Genomic DNA, 13,452 nt, shown 5'->3' with positions numbered 1-13,452 from the left:
TATTCAAAACTAAACATTCCTTTAACTGTTTTAGTACTACTTTTATCAAAAACAATAAAAATTTATGAACTGATAGAATCGCGATTTGAAAAAGAAATGACCATTTACGTCAAAAGATCCGTAGTTCCTCGATTCGCAACAATGGTCGATACAACCATAATCCGAAAACCGTTAGTTCAACAGATCAACGAATTTTGTCCGATATCATTACATTATTGATTGATCGAGACTCTATGGACAATTTGACATAAAAGAATGCCTAGTATTCTACATCAATCAAAGTTTATTGACAGTATTACTCTAACATAACAATTGCAACTAACTTAAACTAAATCGAAACTTCGTGCTCAATCGCTGCCCCCAATGTTCATTAAAAACCCCGTTCGCACGAGCTTCCCAAAATCAGCGCTATAGGTTTCAACTGTCGAGACTGTTAAACCCCACAGAACTGACTCCAAGGAACAGAGTACACTATCCACGCACAAATGGACCTTTACTAACCGATCATTAAACCATCCCAACAAACGCAAAATTATCAAAATGAATATATATATGTTGAGGTTTACAATCAATCAACGAAAGTAATTAATTCCCAGAAGCAAAGAAAACAACAGAAAACAATGTTTAAAAGCTTAACAGGCCCTCGTCTTGTCACGTCCGTCATAAGTCTTGTTTGCTGAAAGTTTAAATGGTTAGTGTTGTTGTTAATCGTATTCAACATGACCATAATAGGCAGGCCTGTAATACGATTACCTTACTGATTTGTTACTTAGCTTTTAAGAGGACAACCCCGCAACCGCCGTCAGATGTCTTAGATCACCTTCGCCAGTAGATGTCGGAATTGGTCAGTAACGAGTTTGACCTGGTCATCCTTTGACCAGCTCCGCTGATGAGGCTGGGTACCTGCAAATATTAAACAAAGGTGGCGGCAGTATCTTTTTTCTCCTAATTTCTAAGGAACGTAAAACTCATTAGGAAGAATAAACCCTACAAATCTTCTCTAAATAATAATAAAAATAAAACTGAAGCTCATGGTCAAAATAAGTGTGCCTAAACCTAAATGCACTTTTAAATTTCTAAATGGTCTAGCTTAATTCCGCTTAACACCTAACATTTCTAAATTGTCTTTTGAACAAGCAAAAGGCTTAGGTAACAACAGAAAATATTTTTTAAAAACAAAACAGATAAATATTGTAATGTTGAAAATAATTATCCTAAATACTCTAATCATTGATTTCAAAATTGTATGGCAAACAGTAATTTAGACCCTACAATGCCTAGAAGAGGCCTCGATTTCTGTTGTGAGTAGACGCTGGTTTCAGAGTTCATTTTCAATTTAAAAGGGGTGGGAGACGACTAATTTGCTTCATGAACTCCTAATCGACCCTGGGATCACCTCTTGTGTTTGTCCACTGATCGCTCCTAGCTAGGTGTTACCTAGACACAGTGTTAGAGGCCCGCTTCGCATGGCAAAAATGTTGGCTGGGGGGAGGGTGATATTATCCAGTGAATTTTATTTTTAAGCCAACATTGCTAACGGCGTTGAGATCTCTACTCATGCCCAGGGCTTTAACTGTTGCAGTACTACTTCTATCAAAAAACAATAAAAATTTGTGAACTGATATACAAATAGGATAGAAATCGCGATTTGAAAAAGAAATGACCATTTACGTCAAAAGATCCGTAGTTCCTCGATTCGCAACAATGGTCGATACAACCATAATCCGAAAACCGTTATTTCAACAGATCAACGAATTTTGTCCGATATCATTACATTATTGATTGATCGAGACTCTATGGACAATTTGACATAAAATAATGCCTAGTATTCTACATCAATCAAAGTTTATTGACAGCATTACTCTTACTTAACAATTGCAACTAACTTTAACATCAAATAGATTTGGAAAGGATACAGATTTTTTTAAATGCTAATGCTAAGCAACAAATCAATTGTACTATCCTGAAGACCCAACCTAAATCCCACATTGTGATAGTGAAAAAGTCACAGAAGCAGCGGTGTCTTGTGCAATTGTGATATTTTCACTATCGGAGAACTACCTAGTTCACGAAGACAGCTTATCGGTCAACGCTTAAGCCCTGGGGCTGCGGCAAAGCGAGTTCTCGTAGCTTGAAGTGGTGTCCATAGTGCTTATAAAAAAGAATGTTTACCCAAATTTTAACTAATGCACTACCGTTCTACGCATAATTGTCCCATGTCAGTTTTTGGCGATTTTGACTTTATGCCATTTTTAAGTTTAGTCTGATGTCTACTTTAAGAAAAACACATAAAATCTGGTACTTTGTTCGGAAACTCATCAAAAACAACACCAAGTCTGTTTGTCCCATCGTTGAACTTCTACGCATAATTGTCCCACCAAGTATTTTCTTACACGGAATCATTAGTTTTACTAAGCATTAAGCCTTGTTTACCTGTTGTATAGCAAGAGGTTCACAAATAAGGGTGATAAACTGCTAACTGGGGCGATTAGGAACACATAGGGCGAATAGGAACCCACGGGACAATTATGCGTAGAAACACAAAAATCGGTCGAAAAATTTCAATCGCGTTTTTCTCAGTTGCACTTTTTTGAACATGGGACAATTATGCGTAGAACGGCAGTGCACTAGGATCAAATCATGCCCCTTGACTTTACAAGACCCAGGGAACTCTGGAAATTTTATATGAAACTTATCTAAACTTAATTTTGCAAACTTTCAATTTATCTAAATGTCAACATTACCACCGTATAACACCGTTTTGGGGGTCTTTGTATCGATAGAATAGATTTTTCGTTGGAATTTCGTACCAACCCGGAATTACGTCGTCGGAAAATCCACCGGCATCCGAACCGGCCCACAATTCACAAGTCAACCTATTTGGCATCAAAGGGCATAAAATGTCCGATCTTTTGATACCCATATATCTAGGTTTTCTATAAAACCCACGTTTTTGAATACCTGGGCAAAAAGTATGTTTGTTCCATGAAAACAAAAATTACGAAATTCCATACATTTTTGCCAGGTTGCTCAAATGAAACCGTGGTTCACGGATATATGGAAAAGACAAAAGTGTTCAATTTCATTTGCATCAACCGGAATTTTAAAGTACTGTGACCCCAGAAGCTAGCCTGAAAATTTGAGCTCATTTAGTTAAGGTTTAGTTGCTCCAGTTTTGATTTGAAGTTAGTATGGAACAAAAATCAATTTACTATGGAGAATTGTAACTTTTTACATCTTCTTATAGAAAATTTCCCAAACCCCTGTCAAACTTTCCTATTCTTAAGTTTCTAATAGGTTTTGATCCGGGGAACAACTTTGTAGAACATCGCAAAGCGCTAGGAATTGATCCTGAAAAGTAGAGGATGTTTTTTGGAGTTTACTTTTTTCGGCAAAAATTCTAAATATGCTCAACAAATTAACCTGTATTTTTTCGGGATCAATTCCTAGCGCTTTGCGATGTTCTACAAAGTTGTTCCCCGGATCAAAACCTATAAGAAAACTCTTACATGATAAAATTTTATCGGGTTAAGGAAAACTTTCTAGAACAAGAGTTAAAAAGTGAAAAATAAATCAATTAAATTTATTGAAATTCCATTCTAACTTCAGATCAAAACTGGAGCAACTAAACCTTTACCAAATAAGCTCAAATTTTCAGGCTAACTTTTTGGGCCACAGTACTTTAAAATTCCAGTTGATGCAAACGAAACTGAACACTTTTGTCTTATTCATATATCCGTGAACCACGCTACCATGCACTACCATCACCATATCGTGACACCCGTAAATCCACTCGGCGTTCAAAGGAAAACGCCACAAAATTTGACAGGTCGCTTTGCGCATGTAAATTTTTTTAGCATAAATTGTCTCTTACTCAGTTTAATCTTGAAATATTTTTATGAAACTTTTAAAAGTGACTGAACATCATCTTTTAAATGGATTTAATTAATTTTGTGTAATATGAAATTTTGTGATTTTCTACATCAGTGGTTCTCAACCTTTTCCGTTGCATTCCCCCCTTGGCTTATTTGCAAAACCTTCATTCCCCCCTCCCCCTCCCTCATTTAAAACTTTTTTTTGTTAAAATGAATAAATAACATAATTTTAGATTTAATGTTGATAAAAGATTTATGTTTTAAATCCATAAGTAAATAAATCATGCAAAAAATTAGGATTTTTGATTGTGAAATAAACTGAACAATTTTCGTTCGTTTCAATTTGCCTGATTGAATCTAAAATAATTTTAAAAATGTTTTGAGAAGAAATTAAAGACAGCAGAATTAAAAAAAAGAGCTGAACTCGCATAAATAAGTAGTAAAGGATTCTGATATTTCAAAGAGTTAAAAATTAATCATTGTTAATGATAGGGTACAACAAAAAAACATTTCAAAAATATATGGTTATTGTTTGAACATTCCTTATTTGTTTTTACTGAGAGAACTGCTTGCCAATAAAAATGAAACTTACAGTTTTGAGTGATGAGAAAAAAAAATTAATTGGTATTGTTCCAGCATAAACCACAAAAAAATTCTAAAACAACATTAAATCAAAAACTCACAAAAAATGTTTCAAAACTATTTTTAAATGGCAGCTGGGATTAAAACAACGCCAAAAACATAAAAAAATGACACTTATCATGTTGGACAGCCAAAATAAAAAAACAAAGATTTTAGAAAATAAAACTTTTTGAAATATTTTCAAGAACTTATCAATTTTTTTGTGATTCATATGAAAACATTAAACATTGATAAGAAAGTATCCGAAAATAATTTGTTTCAGGCAAACACGTACAATACTTTGAATTTCTTTTGCATCCTCATTAGAATCATTTTTAGTATGTTTAGGTTGTTTAAAAAATCTTTTGAATTTTCGATGTTTTTTATCGCAAAAAGTTTTTTTTTTTCGCGAATAAATCTGTGCGCACAACAAACCGTGTTTTTATTCGGCCTTCGGGTGAAGAAGTTTTGGTGTGAGGTCGTTGACCTCTATCGAAGTGCGTCGTTAATTCAAACGTTTAACAAAACTGATCAAAATAATGCATCATTTTCCAAAATTCAAGCTTTTACGTGCTCTGAAAACTGCTGTTTTTATTCAGACTGTACTTCCGATTCGTTCTAGTTGACGGTACTCATTTCTTTAGGTAGGGTTTTCAGATATTCAATCTTTCTGGCCCATCAGCGAGGCCTTTTGATTACCCATCCAACAATAGGTGGCATGGCATCCGGACAACGTTTTCATCAAAATATTTGAGATCTGGTTTCCAAAAAGTGTTTAAATATGTTTAAAAGTGTATACATAATAAACCCTTAAGTTCCTGTAATTTTTTATAGGGTTGTCAGATCATCATCAATACATTTCTAAAAATGAGGGATGGTGGACGGACGGACGGATCGAACGAGTCCAAAACGAGCAAAATCGATTCAATGCCGAAATAATCGAGTGACATTTTTTTTATCAATATCCCTCCACACGCACAGACATTTGCTCAGATTTTGGTTTTGAGTAGATATCTAGAGTTTTTTTTGTAAAGGTACAATAAATAAAAATATAAACTTTTGTTTGTATGACCTTTAAAAAAAACGTTACTTAATCCACCCTTAGGTGGTTGGCGCCTTCCCCACATTTAATAAGTGCTATCCAAAATGCAAAAAAGTGCGTTGATATCACTTAAGTGCTTATAACTTTTGATAGGTTTTTCAGATCTTCAAGGTTTTGGACGCGTTAGAGAGGTCTTTTGAATACCTATCCAACGATAGGTCGTATGAGAGGTCCAGACAGCATTTTCACCCAAATATCTGAGATCCGGCCTCGATAAAGTGCGTAATTAACACTTAAGTGCTTATAACTTTTGATAGGGTTGTCAGATCTTCAATGTTTTGGACGCCTTGGAAAGCTCTTTTAAATACCTATCCAACGATAGGTTGCACGAGAGATCCGGACAACGTTTTCATCAACATATCTGAGATCCGGCCTCCAAAAAGCGTATAAATAACACTTAAGTGCTTATAACTTTTGATAGATTTGTCAGATCTTCAATGTCTTGGACGCGTTGAAAAGGTCTTTTGAATACCTTTCTGAAAATGTATAGCATGACGGGTTTTCTTACAAAAACCACCCTTTTTACAATCTTCCGGACTTTTGTTAAATTCGTTTTTTTAGCATAACTTTTGAAGTACTTAACTAAACTGCATAATTTTTAATAGCGACTTATGGGACCCCAAGACGAATCGAATGACGCCAAAACGGACGAAATCGGTTCAGTCAATGTCGAGATAATCGAGTGACAATTTTTTGATCAACATCCCACCACACACACAGACATTTGCTCAGAATTTGATTCTGAGTCGATAGGTATACATGAAGGTGGGTCTAGGAGGTCTAATTGAGAAGTTCATTTTTCAAGTGATTTTAAGCCTTTCCTCAGTAATGTGAGGAAGGCAAAACACTCCAGAATGTCTACGGGAAGGTGCAGGTCTAATTAAGAAGAAGAACTCATTTTTCGAGTGAATTTATAGCCTTTCTTCAGAAAGGTGAGGAACAAAAGCGCGCTCTTTCCAATCATAATCCATTTTACACGTATTTTGTAACTCAAAAATCCAAAAACCAACTCACCCACAACTTGTCGTCGATCGAGTACGCCTCGTACAGCTCCACAATGTTCCCGTGCTTGATCTCCGACAGGATGTCGATCTCCACCATGTGATCGCTCAGATTTTCCTCGTCCTCGAGCGTGCACATCTTCGCCGCAGCCAGCTGCCGCGTTTCCTTGTTCTGCGCCTTGTACACTTTGCCGAACGCCCCGTCACCCAACTCCCCAATCATATCCCAGAAATCCGCCGGATCCGTATCCATGCGGATGTTGTTGAAGATGCGCTTCTTCTTGGCGTCCCCACCGCCCAGGTGGAACACCTTCTTCAGGTTGTTTAGGAACGACATTGTGGCGGCCCTAAACGCTTCTGACACTTTTCAACGATGTTTTCTTCGTCGCCTTTCCACCCACTTTACGGACAATTATTCCACACAATTTGTATACTTTCGTTATTTTGCTTGCCTCTGCTTGCTGCTGCACTTCATATCGCACTTATTTCTGGTTGTTACTCTTTTTGCTTTGCTTTTTGTTTCACTTCACGGTTTTGGCTTACATCCTACTACAAACAGCAACACTTCACTTGGGTGTGTGCCATGTGCACTCATCATATTCCGACCGAATCTGGTTATTCAATTTCTGCTGGTGCATTTCTGCCTTCCTTTCTTCGAGCAATATTCTTTCACATGCACTGATTACCAACAAGCACTGGCCTTTTTTTCTCGCTGCTTTGCTTTTAATTCTTCTCGCCGATTCTTCCTCTTCTCCAATTGACACAAAATGAAGAGAAATCACTCAACCGAAAACCCGAGAAGACAATACAAAACAACTGCAACCGGAGGCAGCTCCCGTGGACACTTTTTTTCTTTCTCTTCAACGGTGGCAACACGGTCGATTCTTCACTTGACGGTTTCCATCCACTTGGTTGACTTCTTCCCCACCGACTACCGTCGATTCTGCGGTTTCTTCTGGCCGCAAGTCATGGCGAAGATCTACGAGTGCCATTTTTCGCGGTAGCCGGAATTCCGGAAGCAACTCGTGCTGCCGCTTTGCACCCCGATGTCTGTCCCGGTTGAAAATGTGTTTGTTTTCGATTCGCACCCGAAAATAAAAACAACACTCACAGCAACACGAACAAAGTCGGTGTTCTTAGCCCATGGTCACACCCTGCCGGCAAGACTCTCGGAAGCGCGTGGATTAAATTGCCGGTTCGCGTGTTTCAATCTGAAATAGAAAAAAAAAGAAAAGAGAGCTCAGCTTTAGTTTCGAGTGGTTGAGAACGTACTTTGCGGTGATAAATGAAATGTTGAAAACACAAACAATCGCACGATTTGGGTAACAAAACAATTTGAAACATATTAAATAGCGGTTAAGGAAGGTGTGGAAATGTTTGGGAACAAAGAATTTATTGATACACAAGGGTTGAGACATCAAACAACAAACAACGATTCCTGAACGGAAGCGAACGATTTGTTAGCCTTGATAGAAACTTACACGCTCGCGAACGAAAGCAAACGGAATCTTTATTTTTGGGAATGCCCATTACTCAAATTCATTGATGATGTGTTTATGATCGGAACGAAAAAGTGGTTCCATGCGGAAGTGTACTATTTTGGGACAACGAGAATACATTTTAAGGGCAAAGACATTTAATATAATTCAAACCTTCTAAAATATGAAAAGGAATGCCAGATGACATAACAAAATGGCTCTTTGATTTTTTTTTAAATACCTATTCAGTGATGTACAAAAAGTCATTTCACTTATGTGTTCAAGTTTTGAGCGCAGTGTCCAAATCCTAAATGTCTCTCTTTTTCCAAAACTGTGGAGTCAGAGTCGAAACCTGAGTCCGTGCAGTCAAAAACATTACAACCCCGGAATAAAAGTCAGCCAATTCTAAAGCAGGTATTAGACTATGACAAACAAACAAACAAACTCGCACTTTTTCATGTTTGACAAATGCAGGCAAACAAACAAAGCCAACAATCTGCCAAACTGTCAAAAAATGCGAGTTTGTTTGTTTATTTGTCATAGTCTAATACCAGCTTAAGAAGACGAGAGAGTTGGTTGGTTGCAAAGAGGAGCAATTCTCTGAGATTTCGGTCATTTGATTTTTTTGTGTTTTTTAATCCGGCTGAAACATTTTTGGTGCCTTCGGAATGCCCAAAGAAGCCATTTTGCATAATTTGTTTGTCCATATAATTTTTCATACAAATTTGGCAGCTGTCCATACAAAAATGATGTATAAAAATTCAAAAATATCTATCTTTTGAAGAAATTTTTTGATCAATTTGGTGTCTTTGGCAAAGTTGTAGGTATGGACAAGGACTACACTGAAAAAAATAATACACGGTAAATTTTTTTTTTTTTTGATGATTGTTAATTTCACTTTTTGTCACTAAAACTTGATTTGCAAAAAAAAACACTATTTGTTTAATTTTCTGATATGTTTTAGAGGACATCAAATGCCAACTTTTCAAAAATTCCAGTATGGGCAAAATATCTTTGGACGAGTTATGAATTTTTGAATCAATACTGAATTAAAAAAAAATCGAGGCACTGGCCGCAAAGATTTTTCTACTTAGTTTTTCGATGTAAAATCAAATTTACAATCAAAAAGTACTTAAGTGCAATTTTGATAAAGTGCACCATTTTCAAGTTATAGCCATTTTTAGGTAACTTGTTTAATCATAGTCTCAGTTATTCATTTTTCTAATTAGTGCCCTTGTTTGAATACTCTTGAAAAAAATATTTTTGAAAAGCTGAGCAAATTCTCTATACAATGATTTTTGGAACTTTGTTGATACGACCCTTAGTTGCTGAGATATTGCCATGCAAAGATTAAAAAACAGGAAAATTGATGTTTTCTAAGTCTCAACCAAACAACCCACCATTTTCTCATGTCGATACCTAAGCAACTATTGATCAGATTTTCAATGTTAAAATATGAAACATTCGTGAAATTTTCTGATCTTTTCAAAAATAATATTTTCATTTTTTTTCTAAATCAAGACTAACATTTCAAAAGGGCAAAACATTCAATATTATGCCTTGATTTAATTTTTTTATATTTTTTACGAAAAGATCAGAAAATTTCACGAATGTTTCATACCTTAACATTGAAAATCTGACCAACGGTTGCTGAGATATCGACATTAGAAAATGGTGGAATGTTTGGGTGAGACTAAGAAAATATCAATTTTCCTGTTTTTAAATCTTGGCATGGCAATATCTCAGCAACTAAAGGTCGTATCATAAAGTTTAAAAAATCAATATATAGAGAATTTGCTCAGCTTTTCAAAAAAAAAAAAAAAAATTTGAGGAGTAGGCAAACATGCAAAAAAAATTGACTTTTACATCGAAAAATTAAATTGAAAATTTTTTGCGACCAATATTTCGATTTTATGAAAAAATCAAAAATGTATAACTCGTCCAAAGATGTTAAGCTCATTCTGGAAATTTTTGATAAGTTAGCATTTGAAGAGGACATCATATCAGAAAATTAAAAAAATAGTGTTTTTTGCAAATCAAGTTTAGGTGACAAAAAGTGTAGTCCTTATCCATACCTACAACTTTGCCGAAGACACCGAATCGATCAAAAAATTCCTTCCAAAGATAGAGATTTTTGAATTTTCAAAAATTATTTTTGTATGGACAGCTGCCAAATTTGTATGGAAAATTATATGGACAAAATAATGATAAAAATAGTTTCTATGGGTATACCGAAGGCACCAAAAAAGTTTCAGCCGGATTAAAAAATACAAAAAAATAATGACCTAAATCTCAGAGAATTGCTCAATTGTAGACTAAGGGGCCATCCATAAACCAAGTGGACACATTTTTTTTAGAAATTTAAGTTGGACTTGAGGAACATAAACTAAGAAAAATATGTTCAACAGCCGATCTGGATTAATACATGAAGAGTTTTAATGAAGTGTGTCATTTGAAATTTTTTATGTTTTTTTTTGTGTTGAGGAAACGTAAAAAGCTAACTTTATAATATAGAAAAAAAAAACCTCAAGGCTCTGAATGGCATCATTCCAGATCGTCCATTTGGCGGCCATGTTTTTTTAAAAGAAACATTCAAATCTTGATACAGAATGTATCAATCAAATAAATATTTTCTTTGTGTTGTTAGTAGAAGCATTTTAAATATCGTGATTAATTTTTCATTTTAATTTACTATTTCTGAACCCTGAATTCAGAACCATCATTGACAGTCATTGCCTCAAAAGTGAAGCACACCTTCTACGACCTTAAATAACCGAAAAAGTTACAAAAATATCCTCTTTCGTCAATCTCTGCGCTAACAATGTTAATCAAACGTGCACGACACAGCCCCAAATTTGATTCTAAGCTAATAACTATCGATTGTCGTCACACCTTGGCCGTTTCCCGCACCGCACAAAATCCAACGTGGCCCGGCTCTGCTGCTGGCATGTCTGCCACAGACTCCCACCCTGCAAAAGAAACACGCTCGGTCGTCCTTCACGAGATCGTGTTAAAATTCGATTACGACCAAATCTCCGCAGCAGCCTCGAGAGCTCGACCTCGGGTTCTTCGTCGAAGACGCTAACCAATAATCCTATCAGTCTCCTCTCGAAAAGACGACGACGACGAAGAAGCCTCTCCAAGTTGAAAACGATTTGATGAAATATTTGCTCTGCCAACCAGTTTCTCCCGAGCTCCTCACCACTTGAGAATCGAGGTTTTCTGGTACGTGTCTCTCATCCCAAAACATGTCGCAGCTGATGACGTGAACAGCGGCACACAACCGTTGTGTGTTTACCTTACAAATTAGTAGAAGGGTGTCACATAACAGCAGTAGCGATCCAAGCCGCACCAAAGCCAGAGCAAAGTGTGTGTTTCTGAGATTTCAACCCGGTTCAAGAAATGTCCCGCTGGAAGAAGTGGAGTGGAGAGACACATTTTGAGCTACATTTTTCATTCACAAAACAACAAAAAAAACGTTGCGGAAACCACGAAAGCTACAAACGATGGAGAGGAACAGGGTCGTAACCAATCGCGGATGAGGTTTGAAGCTATTGATTTCTTCCAAAAGATCTTCATCCCTAGACAATCCACGCCGTAACCTGTAGATTTGCACTTGATCTCCCAGAGTCCGCTATTCGTGTCAAATTTATTCAAATGAAGCACTTGGTGGAGAGCCTCGCTGGGATAACCAGTTTCGGCAAGGGTCCGGCGACATTGACCACTGCTCGTGTGGACAGGTCGACATATTAGAGTCCATCAGCTATTAATAGAAGACAGAATTTGGGGTGGGCGAAGTGATTATTTGAAAGTTTATACGGAACAGGGTTAATCCGTTATCGATCTGAATATTCACGGAAAGGAGTTCCATCTAAAATTAAACAATTTAAATTAGCTGGCTTCAAATTGGTGAAACAGTGATTTTTTGCCTTCCTCACCTTACCTTCATGTATACATATCGACCCAGAAGAGACCATCCATAAACCACGTGGACAGGACAGGATAGATTTTATTAAAAATAATGGTGTTTCAGCCAAATTGTTTCGTACTTTTACCGGCAAACTAGCTAGAACCGGAAGCATTGATTTTTTGACAGATCAGTTCGAGACCAAAACAAAACAACAGAACGTCTTGTATCGTAAAATATCGAAAAAAAACTTTTTGCGATACTATACATCGAAAATTATCAAAAATTCAAAAGATGTTTAGATCAACCCAAACATGCTTAAAAATGATTTTAAACACAGGAGAATGCATTGTAAATCAATTTCAGCTGATTGCACTTAAATTTCCATTGCAACTTTGAAGTTTTTTTTTAATTCCCCCTGATTTTTCGGACCAACTTTGAAGAGGGAGTGACCAAAATTTAAAATAAAATTTGTACAGCCTAAGTTAAATTAAGTTAAATCAAGTATAATTAAGATAGATAAAAACTTATTAAGTTCAATATGGTTAATTTAAAATAAATTGTTGAATTTAGTTAATTTCAGTTAATTTAATAAAATTTGGTAAAATTTATTAAAATTTTTTGTCATTTATGAAAATTTAGATAAATTTAATTAAATTAAGTTGTAATAAGTTAAATAAAGTGAAATTAGCAATAGCATTAGCATTTGGAGGACACCCCACCACCGGAAGGCTCCAAACGCTTATCCCACTGTTTAGTATGGTTGTATTAGACCCTCATCCGGAACAATAATCCAACACGGGAGATACCATGTCTTCATCTTTTGATGAGTGTGTAATACAACCCAGGGCATAAGGGGGTCCAGTTAAATAAAGTGAAATTAAGTAATATAAAATCAAATTATTTTAAGTTAAATTTAGTTAAAATAAGTTATTTTATGTAAAATTTCGTCAAATTAAGTCAAATTAAATTAAATTAAGTTAAATTAAATTTAATTCAGTTAAATTCAGTTGAACTTAGAAAAAGTTTAATTAAGTTAAATTAGGTTGAATTAAGTGAAATTAAGTTAAATTAATTTAAATTCAGTCAACGGTAAACATTAACCATGGCTTTTGCAACCAGATTTCTGTTACAGACATTTTATTAAAAAAAAATTAATTAAGTTCAATTAAGTTAATTTAGTTGAATTAGATTAAATTAATTGAATTTTTTACTGTCGTACAGAAGTATTCTAGGGTAATTTTTCAAAAGTTGAAAAGGCGCTGAGCAATTCTCTGAGATTTCGGTAATTCGATTTTTTTTTTGTATTTTTTTAATCCGACTGAAACTTTTTTGATGCCTTCGGTATGCCCAAAGAAGTCATTTTTTATCATTAGTTTGACCATATAATTTTCCATACAAATTTAGCAGCTGTCCATACAAAAATGATACATGAAAATTAAAAAAATCTGTATCTTTTGAAGGAATC

General features: G+C 35.5%; 1 protein-coding gene across 10 annotated transcripts in view; it reads right to left on the bottom strand.

Annotated features, from left to right (window-relative positions):
- The window catches only part of LOC6047677 (serine/threonine-protein kinase 10), a 104,431-nt gene that overhangs the window by 41,550 nt on the left and 49,429 nt on the right, over positions 1–13,452 (bottom strand). For all 10 annotated transcript variants that reach the window (XM_038255106.1, XM_038255114.1, XM_038255105.1 and 7 more), the window contains one exon: positions 6,613–7,810. In XM_038255106.1, the coding sequence (XP_038111034.1) occupies positions 6,613–6,936 (324 nt within the window). In that variant the 5' untranslated portion in view covers positions 6,937–7,810. The remainder of the gene's footprint in view (positions 1–6,612; positions 7,811–13,452) is intronic.

Source organism: Culex quinquefasciatus, chromosome 2 (assembly GCF_015732765.1).
Source record: "Culex quinquefasciatus strain JHB chromosome 2, VPISU_Cqui_1.0_pri_paternal, whole genome shotgun sequence".
NCBI classification, from domain to species: Eukaryota; Metazoa; Arthropoda; class Insecta; order Diptera; family Culicidae; genus Culex; species Culex quinquefasciatus.
This window is presented reverse-complemented; position numbering and strand designations above follow the sequence as displayed.